The 24,751-nt window shown below is 48.5% G+C and overlaps 2 protein-coding genes across 2 annotated transcripts; both read right to left on the bottom strand.

Moving 5' to 3' along the window:
* Nucleotides 1-19,818: 19,818 nt before the first annotated feature.
* On the bottom strand, nucleotides 19,819-21,861 carry MCIDAS (multiciliate differentiation and DNA synthesis associated cell cycle protein). The gene is made up of 5 exons (XM_052669993.1): nucleotides 21,169-21,861; nucleotides 20,998-21,070; nucleotides 20,541-20,725; nucleotides 20,324-20,434; nucleotides 19,819-20,205 (listed from the first exon to the last, which is right to left on the bottom strand). Exons 1-5 carry the CDS (start codon nucleotides 21,859-21,861, stop codon nucleotides 19,819-19,821), a joined length of 1,449 nt encoding a protein of 482 aa, XP_052525953.1.
* A 447-nt stretch (nucleotides 21,862-22,308) lies between these two features.
* On the bottom strand, nucleotides 22,309-24,430 carry CCNO (cyclin O). Its single transcript, XM_052670179.1, has 3 exons — nucleotides 23,371-24,430; nucleotides 23,113-23,298; nucleotides 22,309-23,035 (listed from the first exon to the last, which is right to left on the bottom strand). Exons 1-3 carry the CDS (start codon nucleotides 23,611-23,613, stop codon nucleotides 22,550-22,552), a joined length of 915 nt encoding a protein of 304 aa, XP_052526139.1. The 5' UTR covers nucleotides 23,614-24,430; the 3' UTR covers nucleotides 22,309-22,549.
* Nucleotides 24,431-24,751: the final 321 nt, after the last annotated feature.

The following is a 24,751-nucleotide window of genomic DNA, read 5'->3' as shown; positions in this document are numbered from 1 at the left end:
AACTTTTAAATGTACCTCTGCAATGAATACCCTTTGAGTGTGAGCCTGATTCTTTACATAGTGAAGAAGGAGAAATAGGGGACTCCCCAGAAGCATTCTAGGCCAGGCTGGATGGGGCTGTGAGCAACCTGGTCTAGAGCAAGGAGTCCCTGCCTATAGCAGGGGGTTGGAACTAGATGATCTTAAAGGTCCCTTCCAACCCAAACCACTCTATGATTCTATGATTCTTTTCTGCTTATTCTTTGTCTCTTTTTGTCCTAGTCCTCAGGCCAAACAATGTTCCCTCAGAGCAAGCAGGATTGCTTTCAGAGCCACAGATTCCAGGAAGTGAGGCCATACTACTGTATGTCACCTACTTCAGTGCACTAGATGATGTTAAGATTATTTTATTTACACCTAAGTGTCACCAATTCAGTGTGGAATTCACTAACATCAACACTAACTACAGTTCATCAGATATTTCTTTCCCTACTCACTTTTGCTCATTTTCCATCATTTTTTTCATCGAAGGAAGTAAATTTCAGTGAATCATAACCATTGTGTTTCTGCCAGTTCCCATTCAAGTGAGGTTCGCCTGAGCTGGAATCACACACCTCTTCACCTGAAGTAGGACCTACAGCAGTAAAGAAAAAGCAGAGTGCCAAAACCACATCTGTGGTTCTACTGTCCTTATTTTGATGAATGTTCCGAAGACTAACAGACATAAGAAAACATTCACGTGGGACCCAAAACTGAAGTTTTTACTGAAGTTATTGACTTAAGTAAGCAGCATAGCTAGTTTAATTAGCCACATAATTGTGTAAAACACAGTTAAACATATTTTTATCAATTCCGTCAGTTCGCATAACCTAGCACACCTACTTTCAGCTGGCATAGGGCTCCACACCAGCTAAGGAACTGATGAGGTATTTGTAATAACAGTCTTTACATTCCTGTCTCAACAGTGACGCAGTGATGTGCTAATGTGGCAGTGTAGTTAGTTGCTGGTGTATGAAGTGCAGCTAACTAACAATACACTGCCTAATCACCACACACAGTGCTAGGTGGACACTAACTGCACAGCTTCACAAACACTGCTCCTATTTCTTTTCACAGATCTTCATTTAGAAGATTTGCAAGGCATATTACTTGCTTCATTTGTGTGCTCCTATAATAAACAGATTTTTTTTGCCTTCTGTAAAATGCCAAGATGAGGATAAACTTAGTATTTTGTTGCATGTGGCAGTGTGTGTGATAGAAGTTTGCAGTGTAACATGAATCAAAAGGATTCAATTGATTCAATGAATCAATTTGCTCCCAGCCCACATCCTCCTGAGAAATAATACTACGTCCTATTCAAATAGTGCTTCCTGATGAGACTACATGCAGATTTTTAGGACATCTATGGTCACAAAGTAAGTTATTTTGTGAAGCAAGTGGAGAAGAAAAACTCTAAAATGGACTAAAATGGATTTTTTTCTATAGAATGGAAAGGTAACTACTTTTTCAGATATAGCCTTCAGGTAGTTAGTGAAAATTTCTAATTATTCATTAAAAATAAAACTAAAATAACATTGATTGCATTTGCCAAATATCACTAAGCAGAATTTAAGAAAAAAAAATTTAAATCATGTAGTTTTTAGTTGTCATTATTCAGCTTTGAGAAAACTTCCAGAGAGTTTAAAGTTGTCTGAAATCACTACTGAACTAATAACTAACTGAACTAATAGCTACTGAACAAACTGCCTATCTCTTTCAAGTATTTCTAAACTCCTGCTGCCTTGGTATCTATGTGCAGATGAAAAACAGAGACTGAATTAGTCAAAAGTTCTCTCAGTTCTTTGGATAACGGGAATATTATTCCAAAAGTGAGCCAAAAATACATATAAAATTTAAAAAAAAAAAAAAAAAATCAATCAAGATGATGCAAAAGATTCTACACATAAAAATAGCAGCCCTCCAGTTTGATGCTAAAGATATGTGGAGCAGGATAGCGACTGCATGTTAGCTGATGTTAAGAGTTTCAACCAGCTAACATACACTGCCACCCCACCGCACACTGCTGGAAATCCGATCTCTAATTCCGACCAAAGTGCCCGCCTCCACACAGCGGCAGTCTGTCCCTGCAGCAGGTGGCAGTGCGCTAGTGGCTGCCCCATTCAGCACAGCAGCCGCTAACTGCACACTGCCTTCCCACCACAGGGTCCATGCAGAGTGAGATTTGTCATGAAATGCACGTGCCTAGAAGACATATTTTATTGCTTACCTAAATTCAGCACTGTTTCCTCTTTTGAGATTCGTGCTCTAAAGTAAACATGCATACATATATATATATATATATATATATATATATTCAAGCAGTAAATAGCTTCATGGCACATATAAGTTTCTGATTCGGTAAGACTTGAATTACAGTAGTAACACAAAGCCCATGTGGAGTGTGACAAGAATCAGATCCCAGACTGTCAAAAAAAGGAACAGAAAATTGTTGTTAACAGATTCTCACATGCACCAGTATGTTATCTCCACTTCGTATTACACACACTTGTTTCTGTCCTTTTTGTCTATGGGCAACTACATCAGTAACTGCAGGATCCCAGGCTTGACAGTAAATGAGCCTGGAGTCTAATTCATGATAGTATATTTTCTTATTCTGAAATAACAATTATCACTAATTACTTCATAGTAAAAATTAACTTCAGGTGTTGAGGCACACTGTGCCTCCATTTACAGCTACAAGAAAAGCCTGAAGACCCCAAGAGTCAAGTTCAGAGATACAGGATGGGTGGAGGTAACACTTTACCCCCAGCACTCGTGTTGATGGAAAGCCCTTTGAAACAATGCTGAAGACATCTGCTGAGTTAGATGTTTTATATCAAATTGAGTGAATAACAAATGCGAAGCTTTTCCCTTGCTTCTTTAAAAACAGCTCCTAGATCACTCAAATTAAATTGCACCGGCCCTGAATTCTCAGTACAATACACCAGAACATTATACACCAGAACATTCACTTGCCTGAGTGCTGCTGTCAGCAGCTGCAGAACAGCACTGGTTTAACAGACTTGTGCTGGTTCCACAGGATGAGCCATCTCTGCCGTTCCACGATGCTCTTGAGCGAGGCAGTCTGGAGCGCCGTGAGCAGCTGTTGGCACCTTGGGACAACAGCCAGCTAACACGCACTGCCAGGCTGCATCGTTCCGCTCCATCTCAGCCACCAGCTGCCTCCAGCCCCTTTTCTTGGAGCCCCATCTCTGCTTGCTTCCACAACACAGCTTTTCCCCTGGTGTCACCTAAGTACAGTATCAATTTTGGAGTGATATCTTCAGCATGCTGATGGCAACGCTTCTGTACCATGCCCATACCTATGGGCACACTGCTTATCTCCCACTTCAGCACTTTCAGTGTGGTCATTGTTTGTTACAGTGCCACCCACTCCATCACGTAGTCTCACCAGGTTTTGTTATTGGTGCCCTCACACACAAAGTACCTGTGCCTTGCATCCTGCACTTTGGTGATGGTTCTGAATCCTCCCCTCAACAGCTTTACCACAGTTTGTGTTATTTAGCATTTCAGATCCTGCAGTTAAGAAGGTGTAAGTATTAAGAAGAAAGTAAAAAGCTGTTTCTCAAAATCACATTCTAGAGCCTCCTCCTTTCTCTCCCCCAGAAATACAGAAAGGGAGCACTTCAGCACAAGCAGCCAAGAGCAAACATCTATTCTGCCCTTACCTCAGCCGTTTTCTGTACGTGTTGCTCCCTGCTCCACTCAAGGGCTTTTCCAAGCACACTCATAACTCTTCCTTGAAAGAAAAGAGGCATGGCACTCAGTGGATGCGCGGCTCCCAAAGGGGCAGCAGCTCCTCCCCCTCCATCCCTCCATCCCATCCCTCCTGGATGCAGACAGGTGCAGTCCTCGGGCAGCGGCAGCCCCGCATCCTCACAGGGCGCTGGGACCCCAGGCGCCGTTATCCATAGCCGGTACTCCTCCGCCCTCACCCACCCCCGGTAGACTTTCCTCCTTCCCAGTCCATTCCTGCTGACCTGCTGAGCCCTCCGTTTGAGCGACCTGAGCGCAGGGCTCCCGCAGTGGCACAGCCCAGACGGCGGGCAGGTGTGAGAAAGGCCGGCTCCAGACACGACCCTTGTAGGCAGACGGCCCCGGGGCAACGATGCCACCCGGCCTCCTCGCACTCTCCGCCGGCCGCCGGCGCTCTTTAAGTGTCCGCGGGCGCGGCCGGCGAGGCGGGAACCCACTGCTGGCCCGGCCCGGCCCGGCCCGGCGCTGCCCGCCGGCGGGACGCGGCGCGCCCGGGCTGCGCGGCGGCGCCAAGGAGCGGCGGCAGCGGCAAAGGAGCGCGGCGCGGCGTGGCGGAACCCCCGCGGCCGCGGGTAGCGAGGCGGGCCGGATCCGTTCCGTGCCCGGGGCAGGCAGGCGATGCAGGACCCCGACGCCGGGCGGGGGCGACGCGAGGCCCGCACCTGTCCCGTTCTCGCGGTGCCGGCGGGACGGGGGGCTCGGCGCGTGAAGGGCAGCGCGCAGGGCTGCTTCTCAGGGCTGCTGGCAGCTTGGGCCTTGGAACCCTGTTGGAGCAGTGTTTAATCGGACCCCAAGAAATAGCAGGAGAGAAGAGCAGTTACCAGCACACTTTTCTTCTGCATTTTATTCAAAGTAAGTTCTGAGCGGTACTTTGTCGGCGTTTGTCGCATGCTCCAGCTTGTGCAGTTACACCACTTGAGTTCTCAACTGGCAAGAGTTAAGGGACACACAGCTTGTCAGGAAACCCATTTTTCCTCATGCTAACTTCTAAGTTTTGGAATTACCATTAGAATCACAGAATCATTGAACCATTTGAATTGGAAGGGACCTTCAAAGGTCATCCAGTCCAACTGCCATGCAGTGAACAGGGGCACACAGCTACACCAGGTTGCTCAGAGCCTGGCCTAGCCTGGCCTTGAATGTCTTCAGGGATGGGGCATCCACCGCCTCTGCAGGCAACCTGTTCATGCCTCATCATCATTATTATAAAAAACTTCTCTTCTACCCAAGCTTAATCTCCCCTCTTTTCATATGAAACCATTTCCCCTTGTCCTATCACCATAGCACCATGACTGCTGAAGGGTCTGTCCCCTTCTTTCCTGTAGCTCCCCTTTAGATACTGAAAGGCCACTCTCAGGACTCCCCAGAGTCTTCTCTAACCAGGCTGAACATCCCCAGTTATCTCAATCTGTCCTTATCTGGAGATGTTCCATCCCTTGGATCATTTTTATGACTCTTCTCTGAATACACTCCAACAGGTCCAGGTCTCCATGTCTCATTAAAATGTTATTTTCCAGGACCAGGAATATAGTGCCACATATGGACTCAAATTTCCCTTATTTATGTTTTCACTTTTCCCCAGAAGAAGACTTTCCAATTGGGAAAGTGATAGTTGACCAGAGGAAAATTTTCCCTGAAAAAATCTCTTCATGTCATATCCTGCTTTCCTTGTCGATTCTATAGCATGATGTCTGGATCAGGAGATCATACAAGCAAGGCAAGAGTGGAGAATATATATTTATTAATAGCTCTGTTCTCAACAAAACTTAGACAGCAGGTTGTAGAGCTGTTACGCCAAATGAGTGAAAAACTGTTTCAGAGGTGTCATTTTGTCATCTCACGGCTGGTAAGGAGACAGTAAAGGACACGCAGGCTATCAAGTGGCTGAGTCACTCAGAATCACTCTAACACTCAGTGTAAAACAAACAATAAGGAGAGCAGGACTTACGCCACAAAGACTTGTTTGCCAGGTGTTCGTTTAACTGAAGATGAACTCATCTTACCGAAGTAATACTCAAGCAAGCATTGCCAGCCAGTGCTTCTCTGCACAGTCACCGCCTGTAGACAGCACTGGCAAGTGCTGCAGAACCAGCTCATGGAAACAGTCACCCATCCATCAGCAAAACTCAAGCAAAGTGCATCCAACAGTTACTTACCAGACTACTTCCCAGGCCTCTAACAAAGCTTCAGCTTCCTAAAACTTACTGAGAAGTGTATTTCAGATGAGCAAATCAGTAACAGTGCAATTTTAAGTGAGAATAATTTGCCTCATAGTGCAGTGCTCTAAAGGGTTTACCATCTGAGAGCTTATGGCTGCAAAATGCAATAAAAACCTGAAGTTTTTAGAGTCAGCAAGCATTTGTTTGAGTGAATGAGAGTTAGAATTAATCAAACTTCAGTGGAGGAAATGTTTAAAAAAAACTTGAAACATCCTTAATCTAGAATAATTATTATGAAACTGTTGTCCATTTGTCAGAGTCAAGTCAGACTCTGTTCCCAATTTTATGAATTTAAAAAAAGGGAGAAAGAGAGAGGGAGAGAGAGAGCTCTGATATAGTTGCAGATTGCTCTGTAACTTCACAAGAAGTCTGCTCAAAATCTTCTCAAGAAACCAATTACAAACACTACCAGAAGTCTCCTGTGGAATATGATAGTTATTCTGATTTTCTGACACTTTCAGGATACATTTGTACAGTATAAGCAATTCCACATTCATTAAAGGTGACTTCTTCATTGAAGTGCGCAATATTTTGGGAATGATGTGATAAGTGAGAGCTCTATTGCCACTTACAAGCAGGGAATGAATTATAAACAGTGCAACTTGGTTTTAGAAAAGCTGCCCACAGGTGAGCATGTAACTTGAAATACTACCAGCACTTCACTAAAATTTCTTCAAAATGAAATTAAATGATCAAATATCTTGATTTTTCTCTCACTTTTTCTCCTTTTAAGCTCCACATTATGGAACACATGCAGCCAATTGCTCCATTATTTCACTTACATAGAGGAAATGTGGGTTTGCATTGTTCAGATTCTAGCTCGCTGTTAAGCACATTCCCTTAAAATCAGAATGTAAAAACCATGCAATTTGTCTTTCTGGCAGCAGATGGTGCTAATATGTTTTGATTCACCAAAGCCAAGTTCAAAGTCTTGCAATTGCATTGTGGCACCCCCCCACTGTCAATACAAGCTGGGGGATGAAAGGATGGAGCACAGCCTTGCTGAAAAGGACCTGGTGGTGCCAGTGGATGGGAAGCTGGACATGAGTCAGTAAAGTGCCAGCTCAGCCCAGAAAGCCAACCATATTCTGGGCTACATCAAAAGAAGCAGGGCCTTCAGGGCAATGCAGGTCATCCTGCCCCTCTACTCTGTGCTGTGAGACTTGGCTTGAGTACTGCATCCAAATGTGGAGTCCTCAGTACACGAGAGACACGGATCTGTTGGAGCACGTCCAGAGGAGTGCAACAAAAATGACCAAAGGGGTAGAACATCTCTCCTATGAGGATAGCTGAGAGAACTGGATCTGTTCAGCCTGGAGAAAGGCTCAGGGGAGACTTGAGAGTGGTCTTTTACTATCTAAGTTTCAATACCTAAAGATGCAGTAACACAACAGACTCATTAGCATTGTCTGCAGTGATAGGATAAGAGGAAATGGTTTCCGACTAAAAGAGGAGAGACTTAGAAAATAGAAGAAAAAAAGTTTGTTGCAATAAGGATGGTGGGGCAGTAAAGCTGGTTGCCCAGAAAGCTAGTGGGTGCCCCGTCCCTGGAGACTTTCAAGGCCAGGCTGGACAATGCTCCGAACAGCGTGACCTAGCTGTAGGTGTCTGTTCTCATGGCAGGGGAGTTGGACTGGATTAAGAATCCCTTCCAATTCAAATGGTTCTATGATTCTATCAGCTTCAGCATACTCTGAGATAAAATATCATTTTTTTCGTTTGAAGGTGAGATGTGAACATGAACAGCAAGCTTCACAAAGTCACCAGACAATTAAGGCATGGCAGAGGCACCACATTCAGGAAAAGGTGAATTAATCACGTGCAAACTGAACAAGAAGAAACAGGAGCACAGGTGTCTCAGTATGTAATAATAAGGATGCTTATTGACAGAGGTGATGCTAAAATATGCTTACTTCTAACAAGTAAAAAGGTCACAAGATCTCATCATTAAAAACTGTCTTAAAGTAATAGATCAAAGATTGTCTCCATTTCAGCAAAAGAGAAACAAAAACAAGATTTCCAAAGGCTAGAGAAACTTTCCTGACTAAGGAGAACAGTGAACATGGGGTGTGCCCTGGTATAAAGCAATACAAATGGTTTTCCAGAGAGAGTATAGTTACTGTCTGTGATACCCAACTGGAGAAACTAAAAGAGCTGTAACCAATTGTGCAAGAAAGAAAGGAAGTGACTTTTTTGGAAATTGAACAGATAAAACTGAATATGATTCATAAAGAATCTCTGTTGCTCTTTGAAATATTAAGGGAAAATTGTTTAACCCATTTTGATGAAAATTTTATTCCCATCAGCAGTTGCAAAGTGATGAGAAGTTTCTGGAAAGTGTGGCTTCCTGATAGCTTGAAATGGAAGTATCTGTTTTATGAGAAGCTCACAGTAGTCTTGAGGAATTGAAAGATTTTTCTTCCTGTGTTTATTTGTGGTTCTCCCTAGTTTTCAGCCACTATTCCAGAAAAGCCATGTAATTCACATCTCAGTTGCACAGTCAGCTCATTAGACAGCTTTTCTCTCACTGATCTTTGCTAACACAGTGAAACTGTGAACTGAGTGAGGTCTAGAAATGATTATTTGCTCTTCCTTCTCAGTTGAACCACAACAGTTCAGGAATTAAGGAAAATTTCATCCCTTACACAGACAAGAAAAACAAAAAAACTGATTCTGAAGCTATTTCTTTGGTGCTGCACTCTGTCACTGCAAGTATGTTGCATTTTCTAGAAAAACATACCTGTGCACTATGGTGTACCACCTTTACATTCTTCTGTTCTTTTTGCGTTTGTGCCACACAAATGACTTAAACTTCTGTTATTTTCAATGTTATATTTAACAGTGAATACTGTCTTAGTTCACAAGCTGTGTAAGTAGATCAATGTGGGAATACAAGAAGAACTATTCAGAGCAGCAGCCGCGAAACAAGATGAACAGCGTGAGAACCAAGGATACCTCTATAAGAAGAGAAAAAGCAAAAGGAGCAGCTCACAGCTCTGACTGGGTAAGCACCCGCATGCTGTGATGTGATTGTAAAATACTCTGTTGACATGTAAAGGTGGATGGGAAGGTTGTAAGAACAGATGGGAAAGCTAAAAAAGGAAACTTGTGAATGTATATAAATGAGGTGAGAACTTGTAAGAAACAATTCGGATTCACATCTGAGTCCATGCAGCAAACACTGCAGATGAAGATCTCTTTAATTCAAGCAGGAATTTGTGTTAGCTGTCAGTCTGTGGCAAGATGTGTACAAGATTTTTAATTGTTCTGAAAACAGAAGATAAAATAAGAAAAAAGGGGAAAAAAAAAGAAATCACTGAAGCTAAGAAAGCTGACAAAGAAACTGGCACACTAACGAGTTTTGTCAAGCAGGTATTCCCTTTATTACAGTGCTAGGTGCATGGGGGATTGCTCCCACCAGGCATCTACACCAAGAGAAGCAGTGACTACATATTTAAGGGTATAGTGAATGAATATATATGCATTTCATTCCAAGGACATGGGCAGCAATAACATCTCTGGTGGTCATGGGATGAAGGACGAGGTCATGCTTGCTGTAAATTTCCAACCTTTTAAGGGGAGTAGACCAAACTGGTTCTCACTGATGTTACATTGAGCCGAGGCATCTGTTTTGCCATTTTATCTTCAACAGCGGGACATCTATTCTACTTTCTTATCTTCATTTGACAACAAGCTCTGCAGCCTCCTCTGCGCTCTCTTCTTGAGCTTACATTTATGCAAGCCTCTGTCCTTCAGCTTATATCTGTTCAAGTTATATGAGATGCTGTTCTCACAGTATAGAAAAGCTGTTCTCATGATTCACCATTTATCAAGTGATAATGCTTGGAGGGCTGCATTTTAGTAAAGTGTTTGGCCTTTAATGCAGAATACTCGAGTTCCAGGATTGCTGGTTTTAATGTGGCTTTTAGCCTTCCTAAAACAATACAATTCATTTCCTAAAACAATACAAATCAATTTCGTCAGTATTACATTATAGTAATCACCCCTTTTCTCTGTTCATCTGGCAGATGAAGAGCTATCCTTCTAGGTCATACCTTTTCAGACCTTTCTGCAAAGTTTCTCCCTTCAGTGTATACTCCTTTTTTTTTTTTTTTCTGTAACATTAAGAATTCAGTTGGGTGAGACACTGCTGCAAAGACTGTCTTAGTTAAGGCTCACAGAACAGAATCCTGTGCTTGCAGTTTTTTTAGCTTGGCTGAATTCCATCCGAACAACAGAACATCTAGGTTTCTTGCCAGCTGCCAGATATGTGCCTAAATAATATTTCAACCTGGAATCCAGAGATTCTGGATTAACCAACTGCCAAAATGCCACGAGTATCCATTTCTTTCCGAAGCGTTTCTAGCCATTTCTATTGGTAGCACAGTACTTGGTATTGGTTTAAAAAAAAAAAATCAGAACTCAGCTGCACATTATCCTGTGTGACCTAATCTAGGTGTCCCTGCTCCAGCAGAGGGATTGGATTGGGTTGGATTGGATTGGATGGGATTGGATTGGATTGGATGGGATTGGATTGGATTGGATTGGATTGGATTGGATTGGATTGGATTGGATTGGATGGGATGGGATGGGATGATCTTTTGAGGTCCCTTCCAGTCCCTGACATTCTGTGATTCTGTGTTTACCACTTGTTTATTCACATGCACTCAGTGACTTCCAGTAAGATGTGGAATGTAGCTCCGTTACAGTACTTGGGAAGCACAACTGTGTATATGCTTAACAGTTTATATTATTACTACTAGGCATTTCCTAGTGCAGGATGCTTATTGAGGAAAGCACTGAGGAAAAAATGCACGTTATTCTCATCATCATGATACACCGATAAAAACAAAAAAAGAATTGCCACATGGGAGCTTTGTTTTGAAAAGGTACTTACAGTTTAGGATACAACTTCAGCTTCATTGAGGGCTATAGTACCACCACTGTGAAAAGGAGTGGAGAGCTTCCATTCAGTGCTGGGCAGCTGTACTCTCTGAAGAACTGTCTGAAAATGCATCAGATTGAAACGTGAACTCAAAATTGTCTGTGAAGTACAACTGGACTGTGAAGAAAACAGTTCCACAAAGATCAGACAATTTAATTGAAGCAGTTCTCCATCCAAAATCAATTTGAATTTGTTTACAAAATTGTTCCTGAAATTCTGTGGCATCTGCATACCATGGAGACCATCTCTAACTTCAGTTCAAGAAAACAGTATTAGGGGAATTGAGTTGGACTGTATTTTAAGCTATTTGTCTTTTCATTTGAGTACTGCAGTCTTTGGATCATGTCAGTAGCTACAGTCACAGATAATGTAACTCACTATCAAGATGCTGACTTTATTGTAGATGTTCATATATTTCAGCTCTTTCATCCTTCCGAGTTTCTGAAACCACTCTGAAATGGTCAGTGTACAAATACAGTCACGTCTGTCTACCCACAGTGTTTGAAATGCTGTCCCCTCACTGCAGATATGAGTCCATTACAGCTTGTCTCAGACGAATGTTTTTCCTTCAGTTCTGCAGTGCTGTATTCCTGAGTCCACTCAAAGACCCAGTGAGGTAAAGGAATTGCTGTGTGAATTTCACCAGAGAAATAACTGCATAACATATGAAAAGAGAGGAGCACAGTACTAATGTATGCATAAATTGAGCTGTGTTGGGGGCTATCAGATAAAACAAGAATAAAATGACAGAAAACATTTATCAATAAATATATCTGAAATTGCATCAGTAACACCTTTCACACAAGCAACCCACTGTAAGAGGTTGATCTATTTTAAAAGAATGCAAAATGCCCAAGGACATATTTGAAATCTAACTGTGTTTGGAAACCTTCTTATCTGTGATTCCCCTTCCCCTTTGATTAAACAAGTATGTTTGCTTTGCAATAGAATGTGCTTGGAAGTGTTTTATTTAAGCAAAGTGACTGGTTATCTTATGGGGCAGTTTTCAAAAGCATCCGATGCCCCTAATATGTATTTTGTTCACTGACCCTTTCTCTGTGCTGCTTAAGACTCGGAAGAAGAATCCTACACAGAAAACCTTTCTCAGTGATCTAGAAGAACATGATTCCACAGGCACTGAGTTTCTCATTTTTGCATCCAAATCTCACCTTCCGTACTAGCAATTGGATATATGCAAAATGACAAGTGAAAAAAGCCTGCTATGATTGCTTCCAGCTCAAAGAAAGTTTTTTCATCAGCATAACTGAAAGTGTGTCTATGAAGTTCATGCCTGAACTTCATGCTGCATAAGCCTGACTCAGAAACCACAGAGCAGGCCAACAGTCTCCTTTATTTCTTTGAAAGGGCTGTGGAAATATGAACAGCCCAGGAAGAATAGTAGAGAACTTTCAGAGATTGAACAGGAACTTGGGGGTTTCCAAGTTGAGAGAGATTGTTGGGTTTTTTTTCAAAATATTCATACTTAGCATAGGATGCCAGAAGTGTGATAAAGTGACTTACAGAATTTGTGTAGAAAATGACAACTTGCTCATCTACTTTTTGGGAAATCAGGAAAATCCTTTCTAAATATCCATGTCTCTAATTCTTCTTCTGTGAGAGGTTGGTCAGGGTCAGTGCTCCTTGCACTGATGTTTTGCTATATTCTATGTTCTGTGTTCTATGTTCTATGCTCCATGTTACAGTTCTATAAAGAAAAAAAAAAGAAGAAAAAAGATTAAAAAAATAAAGAATTCAATATGAAAAAAAAAAAAAAAAAGATATTTAATATAGTTAGCTCTGTTAAAATATTCCCTTTCTTTTTTACATATTTGGGATATTTGGCCATGAAATTCTGAGTCTTCTACCAGAAGGAGAAACAAGCAAGAAGGATAGACACTTTCAAAAAACATCTTATGGCAGAGACTAAGGTTACAGAGCATGCAGCACAACAAGTTCTGGTTTTGGTGTTCTGAGCACTTTTGAACTATGAACACAACTTTCAGAAATTATCTTCAGGCAAAGACTGTAAGTTTACAGAGCATGCAGCACAACAAGTTCTGGTTTGGGGACTCTGGGCACTTTTGAACTATCAACACAGTAGAAGGCCAGCAGACAGGCAGACGTGGAAAAGGGAGGAAGATGATAACGTGTAAATATACTGTCAACCTTTTTTTTCCATTTAGTTTAATTTGAAGCTATATGAGCTCTGACCAACAGGAACCGTTTCATGCATTTTTAAGCTGGTGACTTGATAAACTGGGTTAAAACTTACCACCAGGTGCTGTGTTCTCCTAAATTAATGTGGGTAAGTAAAGCCTCGTCTTTCTGCCTAAAGCACTGCACAGGCACCCATCACCACCACAATGTAGGAGCTCTCTAAAATGATCACTGCCTTCTTTCTTGTTGAGAAGAGACAAAATGGAGTCCTCCATTTTTTTCCAGACTGTCTGCACAAAGAAAACAGTCTTTTCCTCTTAACACCTAAATCTGTTGTACACTTTCCTTCCATTGATTGTTTTGTCCTTGTGGATCTTCCACCAGCAGGCTGGAAGTTTCCTTGTTGCATGGAAAATGAATTTTGAGAGAAACAATGATTGCAGACAGAGAAACAATAGCTTGGGTGAAAAAAAAAAGCTTTCTAAATCAGGAAAAGCCCGACGTTGAATGGAAAATCTGTGCAGATAAATGCTATAGAAGATTTGCTGACTGAAAGAAGAAAAGGCAAGGCAAGGCAAGGAAGGGAAAGGAAGGGGAGGGGAGGGGAGGGGAGGGAGAGGAAAAGGGGAGGGGAAGGAAAGGGAAGGAAAAGGGAAGGGGAGGGAAGGGGAGATGGGGAAGGGGAGGGGAGAAGGAGAGAAAGAAAGAGAGAAAGGGAGGGAGAGAGGGAGGGAGGGAGGAATGGAGGGAGAGAGGAAAGGGAAAAAAAGAGAAAGATCCCAAAGTCGCCAAGATTCAGAGGTAAATTGTTTGGGAAACATCCAAGGGTAAGGAATCAGACATACAATGGCTGCAATATTTCATTGCACCTGCTACACAAAGAAGTGTAAATTGTAATAACTCTTCCACTTCTGGGCACTTAAAATGATAAACAACCTATTTAGGCTAGCATCTTTCTGATTACATAATCATAAGCTCAACCTTTTTTTCTAAGTCCCAGCACAAGGCTTATTATGTAATTCAGAAGACCAGAAGCTTAAATAGCTTTGCCCCATGCTTTGGGGCACACAGCTTGCCCCACACAGAGCACAGAGGCAGATCTACTGAGTTGTGGGTTTTCCCAACATGTGCAAAGCTGTGCTGGTGGTGGTGGAGACATACCTTTCTCAGGACCTGATGGAATGGCTCCACAGTCGGAGCATGTAGAGGGTCTAAGCTCCACCCCTTTTTGTCCCATGCCTGCTAGAAGATACAGAGCTCAGCAGTCCTGCCATGTCAGAGCTGAGGAAAGCAGTCCTGCAGCTGCATTGTACTGTGTCGGACGCTTGGCATCTATTAATGCGGTTCATGCATGGCAGTGAGTGGATACTTTAAAATAGCACCTTTACATTTTAAGGGTGAGTTTAAAGGGTAACTCTATAGCAATGTAACTGTTTATGGTTTATCATTATAACCCTGTGGTGTTACATGCCGAAGGTGTTTGTGTCTGACAATGCTCCTCGGAGTGGCAGTGGGAAGTGATTCAGTCTCATTAGCCAATTAACAGTCCAGTTAATGAAAACAAAATGAATGAAAACAAAAACAACAAACAACATATGTGGCCATTCTATGTTACTTTTGGATCATCATTCCGGGACACCTCTAACACAGAGCACTATGAGTGAAAGCAATCACAAGAAACTTTTGAGCATGTTAATCATAGAATCACTCAGGTTGGATAAGACCTTAAAGATCATCGAGTACAACCATGGACCTAACCATACTGCCCTAACTCTAACAACCCTCCACAATCGTGTTCCTAAGCACCACAACTAAATGGTTTTTAAACATCCAGGGATGGTGACTCAACCACCTCCTGGGAAGCCTATGCCAGTGCTTAACAATCCTTCCTGTAAAGAAGTTTTCCTGATATCCAGCCTAAACCTCCCGTGCCACAACTTGAGGCCACTTCCCCTCGTCCTGTCACCTGTCACCAGTGAGAAGAGACCACCCCTGCTCTCACTGCAATCACTTTCCAGGTACTGGAAGGGAGCAATAAGGTCTCCCTTCAGCCTCCTTTTCCTCATACTAAACAGCCCAGTTCCTTCAATCTCCCCTCGTAGGCCATGTTCTCCAAGCCCTTCACAAGCCTTGTTGCCCTTCTTCGGCCTTGCTCCAGCACCTCAGTGTCCTGTGTACTGTGTACACTGTGTACTGTGTACAGCGTACTGAGGTGCCCAAAACTGAACACAGTACTCGAGGTGAGACCTCACCAGTGCCGAGTACAGGGGCAGGATGACTTCCCTAGTCCTGCTCACCTCACCATTCCTGATACAAGCCAGGATGCCATGGGCCTTCTTGGCCACCCGGGCACACTGCTGGCTCATACTCAGCCAGCTGTCCATCAATACACCAAGGTCCCTTTCCGTCAGGCAGCTTTCCAGCCACTCTTCCCCAGGCCTGTAGGGTTGCCTGGGGTTGTTGTGACCAAAATGCAGGACCCAACACTTGGCCCTGTTGAAATACGAACAGTTAACCTTGGCCCATCAATCCAGTCTATCCAGGTCCCTCTGTAGTGCCCTTCTCCCCTTGGGCAGATCAGCACTGCCTCCCAACTAGGAGTCATCTGCAAACTTACTGAGGATGCACTCAATCCCCTCATCAAGATTAATAAAGATGTTTCATAGAAGCTGCCCCAATACTGTGCCCTGGGGGACAGCACTCGTGACCCGGCCACCAGCTGGATTTAGCTCTGTTGGCCACAGCTCTTTGGGTCTGGTCATCCAGCCAGTGTTTCACCCAGCGGAGCGTACGCCCATCCAAACCATGGGCAGCCAGCTTCTCCATGAGAATGCTGTGGGGAACAGTGTTGAAGGCCTTACTGAACTCCAGGTAAACCACATTGACAGCCTTACCCTCATCCACTAAGCGGGTCACCTTGCCATAGAATGAAATCAGGTTTGTCAGACAGGCTTTACCATTCGTAAACCCATGCTGACCGGGCCTGATCCCCTGGTTGACCTTTAACTGGTCCATGGTGGCTCCCGAGATTATCCGTTCCACAACCTTCCCGGGCACTGAGGTGAGACTGACAGGTCTGTAGCTACCAGGATCACCTTTCCAGCCCTTTTTGAAGATGGGCGTCACATTTGCCAGTCTCCAGCCTGCCGGGACATCCTCGGTTAGCCAGGACTGCCAAAGAATGATGGAGAGTGGCTTGGCAACCACATCCTCCAACTCCCTCAGCGCTCTAGGGTGCAATCCATCCGGCCCCATGGACTTGTGAGTATCCAGCCTTCAGAGCAGGTCCAAAACCACCTCGTCAGAGATAAAGCAGGGCCTTTCTGTTCCCCATCCCTTTCTACCAGAGCAAAGGGCTTTGTTCCCAGGGAGTCTTACTATTAAAGACCGAAGCAATGAAGGCATTAAGCACCTCAGCCTTATCCTGATCCTTGGTCACCAAGTTGCTCTTGGCATCCAACAAGGGGTGGAGATTCTCCCTAGCCCTCCTCTTGCTGTTGATGCGTTTACAAACGTATTTATTGTTTACCTTAGTGGCCAATTTTAGTTCTAGCTGGGCTTAGGCTTTTCTAATTTTCTTCCTGCACAGCTTCACTACATACCTGTAATTATCATACGTATCATAAATGTAATTATCATAAGTATCATAAACTTTTCTTTTGCTCTTGAGTTCCAGCCAAAGGTCTCTGTTCAGCCAGTCTGGCCTCCTTCCCCGTTGGCTCGTCTTCCGTGACTTGGGGAAGGTCAGATCCTGCACCTTTAAAATAACTTCCTTAAAGTATTCCCAGCCTTCCTGGGCTCCCATGCTCTTCAAAAATAGCTCCCATGTGATCCTCTCAACCATGGTCCTCGAAAGTTAAAGTCTGCCCTCCAGAAGTCCAAGGTGGCAGTTCTGCTGACTCCCCTCTATGGTTCAACAAGGATCTAGAAATCTAGCATCCTGTGATCACTTTGCCCCAGACAGCCTCCAGCCTTTATATCCCCCAAGAGATCTTCTCTCTTAACAAACAGCAGGCCCAGGATTTTGCTTCCCCTCGTTGTCTCCCTCACTAGCTGTGTCAGGAGTTTATCTCCCACACACTCTAGGAACCTCCAGGACTGTTCCTTATCTGCTATATTATAAATACAGCAGATGTCTGGGAAGTTGAAGTTCCCCACAAGAAAGAGCGGGAGTGACCTTGAGACCTCACCCAACTGTTTATAAAGCATCTTGTCCTCCTCTTCATTCTGGTAGCAGACTCCCACAGTAATATCTGTCTTATTGGTCTTCACTTTTATTCTGACCCATAAGATCTCAGCCCTATCATCACCATCATTAATTTCCACACATTCACATTCTTTCCTAACATAGAGGGCTACACCACCACCTTCCTGCCTTGCCTGTCTCTTCTGAAAAGTCGGTAGCCATCCATCACAGCACTCCAGCTGTGTGAATAATTCCACCACATTTCCATGATGGCAGCTGTATCATAGCTTTCTGACCGCACAATGGGTGCCAGCTCCTCCTGTTTATTACCCATGCTGTGTGCATTAGTGGGGCACCTGAACTGGGCCTCCTTTTGAGTGGCAGTAGCCCTAATACCTTCATGACCGTACTCAGGTGTTTCCATAGCCACAAACCTCACGTCAACCCTCGTGTTCTCCTACAAAAGGCTGAGTTGTTCTCTTCCTTCACCAAGACACAAGACTGTGGGATCTTACTAGCATATCCCTCTCCTACAAGCACTGGACGTGACATACAGGCTCCATTCCAGTGACCCCAGTTACACCCCCACCCCCTTTCGTACCTAGTTTAAAGGTCTATGAATGAACCTTTCCAACTCGCGTCTTAAGACCCCTTTCCACCGGTGGGAGAAGTTACTCCTATCGGTTGCCAGCCAGCCTCGTCTTGTGCAAACAGCACAGAGGTCAAAAAACCCAAATCCCTGCCAGGCACACCGGGCTCTGAGCCAGGTATTAATCCATTGGCCCATTATATTTAGTGCCTCATTATTCCCTGTAACTGGAGTGATAGAGGAGAACAGAACCTGAGGTGCTCCCAAACCCCTTACCTCTTATCACCCTTTACCTCTTTATTGCTTCTCAGCCTTTTGGCTAAGATCAAGTGTAGTGTAGTGTAGTTAACTGCAAGATTAAGTGAATGAGCATTTACCTTTAGCTCTGAAAAGACAAAGCAGCAGTAAAAACAGTGCTAGCAACAGTCATAGAGTGATCATTTTGTTGTTGCAACCTCCAGAATTCTGCATTTCTTACATGTCACTAGGAATGTCTATGAGAATTATGAACTACATCTATATATGTATCTATATATATATATACTGCATATATCTATGTCTGCATACAGAGGAAATATCTGTACAAGCTACTTTGTGTTATCAGCTTACGCTCTGAGTGCAGCTCAGCACAGGTTTTCTCTCCTGCCCTCTCACACAGTATTTCTGCCACAGTAATAAAGGTCTTTCTCTAAGAACTGAATGACTCTGTACTTGTCCCAGGGACAAGCCCTCAGCATCCCAACCCCAGCCCTGCTGCAATGTCACTGCCAGAGAGCAGGGCCACAGCTGCTGAATGATTGCAGTACTGGGGGACATGGATGCTGGAGGTCCATAGGCACTGAAGGACCACAGACACTGAGGGTCTCAGACATTCGGATCTCTACTGTCTCCAAGGAACCACATGCACAACACTGAGGGCAGAGCTGCAGCTGCCCTAAGACATGTTCCACTGAGACCATGGAACATGGCTGCCACCACAGTGGTATAGCACAGTGCTGCTGGTTTTCTGCTAGCCTGTATGGCATTCTGGGACATCCAAGTGTAGAGAAGTGGAAAAAACAATCATTTCACAGGTACCAAATCTCCATCCTGGGCAAAGAACGGCGCCTTCACTCGTTCATGTGTCACAGGAAAGGAGTGGGGGGTCATTTTGTGCAGTTGGTGTTTCGGCTCTCCAGCCATGGGGGCAAGTGACACATATCCACTCATGAGACTGAGTGTCAGCGGCACTTCTTGCTTCAGGCAACAGCGCTGAGCAATAGCAGCAGTATGTTCCACCCTGAAGTTTTCTGCTTGGGCACAGGGAGCAAAGGAGCTCCATGTGGAAGCACAGCTTGCTGCTGGACTTGCTCTGATGAAAGAAAATATGTAAGTGTAATGCAAAATGCTGCAGTGCTAAATAAGTACAAACCAAAGGCAATTTTAGGCACTGTTTAATCATCGCACTGAGTGCAAGCACACATGGACAGTAGCAGACATGAATGACAAACTGCAATTTGTAAACACTGTGGATTTAAAACATCACGATGTGGAGGGCAGCCACATCCAAATACACCGGAGGGCACGCTCGTTGTGGCACAGGCTGTCTGCAGCGCTGCTCTTGTCACAGCTGAAGTTTTCAGCAGCCGTTTTCCAGTGACTATTCTGTGTTCCACTGCGCAAGCCGGGCAGATTTGCGCAATACGGTGGCTCCGCATCCATTAGCCCGCATACTGACGGCGAGTTATCAGCCGGGCCGATGCAGTTCTCCCCAAATCCCCGCGCCACAACACCTCCCGAGGGCAGGCAGCCGACCGGCTGCTCGGCCACGCGCGTGCACAGCGCTCTCTCTTCCCTCCCTTCCGCAACGCAAAGTCCTCGGGCATCCGAAAAGTTGCCCATTCTCGCCCCAGAGAGAAGCGCTGCCGGCAGGGCACCCCGCGGGCTCTCAGCGCGGCACCCATCGGAAGCGGTACCCTCCGTCGGCGGTGTGCAAGGTGAACGCGTTGCCCTGCGGGAAGGCCAACGTGCGGATGCCGCCCTGCTCGCCGAAGGCCACCCGCAGACTGCCGCCACCTTCCAGCTCCGCGTCGCCGGCGCTCAGCGGGACGGCCGCGCGCGCGGTGCGCAGCCCGCGGAAGGCGCCGTGGAGCCGCGGGCGCTTGGCGGCGGGACTGCCCGCCAGGCTGCGCAGAGCCGCGCGGCACTGCGCCGACACCGCCCGCAGCATGCCGCCCACGCCCGCCGCCTCCGCGCGCCCGCAGCACCCGGCGGGAGGAGGAGGAGCGGGAGGAGGAAGAGCCGCGCCGCCGGGGCGCGCCGGGAGCATCAGCTTCTGCCGGAGGGGAGAGAGGCTTCAGCGCGCCGCCCCGTAGCCCCGCAGCGCCTCTCCCCGGCACGCTCTGTGCGGCCCGGCCGCCCCGCGCCCCGCACTGCCGGTGGGCGGCACTCACGTCGAGCACCGTGGCCAGCTGCCGAGCCTGGTTCGCCAGCTCCTTCAGCTGCACGTTGCTCTCCCGTAGCGTCTCCAGCTCCTCCTGCTTCTGCGCCAGAGCCTCCTGCAGCTGGGGGCACGAGCGGACAGTGGGCGCTCGGGACAGCTCCGGCACCTGAGGAACACGGGGACGTGCCAGCGTCCCCAGCGGGATGACGGCTCGGCCCGGGCCCTACCTGGCTGTTTTCCTCCAGAGCATCTCCAAGCGCCTGCCCTTGTCTCTCGGCCGCGTCCCGCCAGCACGGCTGCAGGGATTCTGGGGGCTGCGGGCGCTCCACATAGGTGCCGAAGGCCACGTCCTCGCCGAGGGAGAAGTCGAAGTCAGCGCAGTCCGGCGGTGGGGGCACCCAGGTGGAGGCATCTGGAGAGAAAACCCAGAGGGTGATGGCATAGGGGTGGGGGTTCAGACCCTGACTCACCGTCCCCGTTCTGAGCACCCCCCGGCGGCCGTGTCCCTGCTGTGCGCACTGGCCCCACCTGGGTTTCAGTTCTACCCCCAAGGGGACGCGCTGCCGTGTCGGCCGTCACAAGCATCCAAACACCCGAGAAAGCAAAAACAGAAGCAGACCGAACGCAGCACGCAGACACTGCGTTACTCCACATCTGGCCAGGAGAGGATGGACATCTACTTGCCAGACATAAAATCATGGACAGCATCTCTGAGATCCTGGAAATCGAACTCCGGCTCATCCTGCAGGCACAGGCCCTGGGGACGAATGAAGACCAGTGAAGAGGTGGAGTTGGCTCCGACAGCCGCAAAGCTCTCGCACTGCCGGAGCCGAGCAGGATGACCTGCGGGGTTACCTGCGGTGGGGCGGCGGGGCCGACCATGGCGGCTGGGAGGACGGGGCCGCGGGCTACCAGCTCCTGCCAGTCACGGGCGGCGTGCGCCGTGGGCGGCGAGAGACGGCGGTGAGAGAGAGCTGGGGCCGGGCCGGAGGGGCCGCGGCGGGGCCGGGGCTCGGGTCCGCGAGGGCTCAGCCCCGTCGGAGATGTCCCCGCCGCCGCCCCGCTGGACCGCGCGGGCTTTTTAGCTCCGCGGACGGGCGGGCCCGGAGCCCGGTTGGGGCAGATGCTGCCGAAAGCCCGGCGGCCGCCCTGCTCCATGCCGTCGCGTCGCCCCCGACCTGGCCGACTCCTCTGCTCCGCTCCCCGCTCGGCGCGCAGTGGGGCCGCGGGAAGCCGGGGCCGGAGCCAGCCCGCGGGATGCCCGCCCGCCTCCATCCCTCTGCCGGGGCGGGGAACCATCCCGCCAACCCCGCGCCCGCGCCCGCGGAACCCGCGCCCGCGGTGCCGCTGGGCTGTCGGGGCGGGGCGGAGCCGCCGCGCAGAGCCCCCACGCCGAGCGCCGCATGGCCGCCCCAGGCCCGGACTGCCGCCGAGGGTCCCGGCGGGGGGAGGTGGGCGGGAGTCGGATTGCGCGCTGGGGCTCCGCGCCGTGTCGGGGCTTTCCGTTGAACGGCGTACGACGGGGACAGACAACCTGACCAGTGGCATCGTGCACGCGGTGTGGGTGCGGTCCCCCCTACGCACCTCTATGCGCGGACGGGCAACGAAATAAAGAAAGATCGCTGTGGTGTTACGTCTCTCCTGTTGATTTTTTAAACTTACTCTACCTTTTTTTTTTTTTTTCCCTTTATTTTTTCCCGGTGCCACATGGCCACTTGGCTGGGAGTTCGCCCGGGGTTACGGGTTGGCCAGGAAAGTTAGCAGTCCCGTAGTGTCTTTTGTACCGTTCCGTTCTCTTACACTGCGCCGAACTTATGTTTTGCTTTTTGCTTCCTAATCACGAACATCACCGAGCCAGCACACGGTGTGAAACAGGAGATCACTCTGGCGGGTTAATTGTTAATGGGACCTGATTGTCGATGTGATCCCCGCTGCTCCCGCGCACCTTCCTCCACCCCCCGTCTGCCCCAGGCAATGAACCACGCGCAGGTGATGTACAGGAATAGAGTTTATTTCGCTTCTCTCGGGCTCTCCTCCCTCGCGGGTGCCGTTACGGACAGCCCCCCGAATAAATAACGCGGTACCCGGGTATGTGTGTATTATTTACACGCTGGATGCAGAAACACAAAACAATCTCTGATCAGTGAGCGACCACGCGCATATTCTCCGCGGTGCCACACACGGTCACCTCCCGACCCGAGGCCACGCGCAGCGCGGGGCTCCCGCAGCCCCGCCGTCAGTCGCCGTCCCTCAGCCACAGGCACTTCCGCACCACCTCCGCGGGCAGCACGAGCGGCAGCGCCGCTGCGTTGAGCGACACGAGCAGCCGCAGCTCAGCCATACAGTCCCGCAGCTCCCTCCGCTGGTATCCGCTGACCCGCAGGTCCAGCGGGCTGCGGTGCCGGAGCAGCCGGTCCGCCAGCCCCAGGCTGGCCGCGGCCAGCAGCGACGGCGGGTACTTGGTGAAGGTGTAGTCGGCCAGGCTGATTTCCGCTACGCCCTGCGCCAGGCTCCCCGCGTCCGCCGCTTCGTCGGAGTCGGCGCCCGGAGCCTCCAGCCGCACCCGGGTGAAATGCTCGAGGAAGAAGGAGACGGTGGGCGCGCCCAGGCTGAAACCCAGCTTGTGCAGGACGATGCACTCCAGGTTGCAGAGTTGCTCCCCGCTGAAGGCGCCGCAGCAGAGGGCGAGGAGCTGCTTGACGCTGGGGGGGTGCATCTCCACCTGTGGGGGGAAGGACGGAGCGAGGAAAGAGGCTGCTGGGGCGCGAGGGCGACCGGCTCGCACTCACTCGGCCGTACCTGCTTGCAGGCGAGGAGCAGCGCCGTGGACCCGAGCAGCTGGAAGCAGTCGGCGGCCACCGGGGTGGTGTCGAGGAAACGGTCGATGATGTTGACGGTCAGGCAGAGCGCCTCGAAGGAGTACCCCAGCTCGCGGTGCACGGGGATGAGCCAGCTGATCAGCCGGCAGCGCGCCTCCGCCGTCACCTGCGCCGACAGAAGCGGGATGAGCGGGCCGGGCCGGGCCGGACCGGGCCCCACTCTCCCCGAAGTCCTCACCTGCGGCTGCCGGGCAAGCGGCTCCCGCGGCTGGAAGCGGCTCTCCAGCGCCTTGCGGGAGCGGTACCAGCTCTCCCCGTACTCGCGGAAGGTCTGCAGCTCCAGGCGGCTCTCCGCGCTCGTCGCCTCCTCCAGCCGCCGCCGCCGCCGCCGCCGCAGGAGCGCCGGGCAGTACCTTGGCCTGGCGCCGCTCTTCAGCCGCTGCGGGGTGGCTCCCCGCCGCCCGTCCGCCGCCGCCACCATGGGCGCGAGCCGCGCGCAGCAGCGGTGTCCGAGCGGCAGCGCTGCGCCGCGGTATTTGAGCGCCGGGAGGCGGGGGGCGGGCAGAGGCAGGAAATCGGTCTCCAAAACAAAACCCAGAACACAGTCGAGGAGGAGCCGGGCCGTCGCAGCTCCTCACACCTTCGCACCTCTTCCAAGCGACTGGGATGCGGCTGAGAGCCGCGCGGTGTTGGGCGTGGGGACCGCGGTTGCACTGATGCGAAGGCTCCGACGAATGCTCTAAGGATGGAGAACACCGGACACAGGTGCCCAACACCCACTCATGCCACAGCCCGCTCCTTGCACCCTGAAACTGCTGCGTTCTTCTTTTTGCCACTACTGAAATAAACGACTGAGTCCCAAAGTTTTCACTCAGAACCCAGAGCGCTTTGACAACTACAGCTCACGATAGAAATATTTTCATTTGATGCTGCCAGGAAGCGCAGCACGAACAGAAAAGGGGAGGTATCAGGAGATATTCAGAGTGCTGCAGGGCTCCTGCAAAGTCTCCATGCTACTCCCATCAGCTGACCATTCATATGGCAGAGCACTGTTCCACACAAACGGAGGGATATCAGGATGTTCTTATACTGCAACCCTTGGCTTAAAGAAGCAGAACTGAGGACAAACATGGCAATTTAAATCAGATATGATTTGCTTTTTTGATGCGTTGGTTAGGAAAAGATGCTCACCTGGGTCAAAGGGTGGGAAAGAAGGCTACAGGAAATCACAGAATCACAGAATCATAGGGGTTGGAAGGGACCTCCAGAGATTATTGTCCAACCTCCCTGCCAAAGCAGGTTCCTACACCAGGTTGCACAGGTAGGCATGCAGGCAGGTCTTGAACATCTCCAGAGAAGGAGACTCCACCACCTCCCTGGGCAGCCTGTTCCAGTGCTCCGTCACCTCACTGTAAAGAAGTTCTTGCGCACATTGGTGCAGAACTTCCTATGCTGCAGTTTTGGCAGTAATGGAGATGTGTAAATGCAATGGAGATTCAAGCAGCCCCCAGTCCAACAGCAGCAGAGGAGATAGGAACTCTGCAGCCTGAGTTTGAGGGAAAATACCTTCAAAGGGGAAGATATAAGTACAGCTGCCTTTAAAATAAAGCACAACCTAA

The sequence above is a fragment of the Tympanuchus pallidicinctus genome, unplaced genomic scaffold, assembly GCF_026119805.1.
Source record: "Tympanuchus pallidicinctus isolate F22 unplaced genomic scaffold, pur_lepc_1.0 scaffold9, whole genome shotgun sequence".
Classification (NCBI taxonomy): domain Eukaryota; kingdom Metazoa; phylum Chordata; class Aves; order Galliformes; family Phasianidae; genus Tympanuchus; species Tympanuchus pallidicinctus.
Note: the sequence above shows the minus strand (reverse complement) of the source record. Positions and strands in the feature narration are given on the sequence as shown.

What these genes read in the sequence shown, in the direction of transcription:
- CCNO (XM_052670179.1), bottom strand. Translation starts at nt 23,613, where the DNA reads ATGGTGGCGGCGGCGGACGGGCGGCGGGGAGCCACCCCGCAGCGGCTG. An exon ending in CGCTTGCCCGGCAGCCGCAG is followed by an intron (nt 23,299 to 23,370) that starts GTGAGGACTTCG and finishes CTGTCGGCGCAG; the next exon opens with GTGACGGCGGAGGCGCGCTG. An exon ending in TGCTCCTCGCCTGCAAGCAG is followed by an intron (nt 23,036 to 23,112) that starts GTACGGCCGAGT and finishes TTCCCCCCACAG; the next exon opens with GTGGAGATGCACCCCCCCAG.
- MCIDAS (XM_052669993.1), bottom strand. Translation starts at nt 21,861, where the DNA reads ATGCCACTGGTCAGGTTGTCTGTCCCCGTCGTACGCCGTTCAACGGAA. An exon ending in TGTCCATGATTTTATGTCTG is followed by an intron (nt 20,726 to 20,997) that starts GCAAGTAGATGT and finishes TTTTCTCTCCAG; the next exon opens with ATGCCTCCACCTGGGTGCCC. An exon ending in CTCTGGAGGAAAACAGCCAG is followed by an intron (nt 20,435 to 20,540) that starts GTAGGGCCCGGG and finishes TCGTGCCCCCAG; the next exon opens with CTGCAGGAGGCTCTGGCGCA.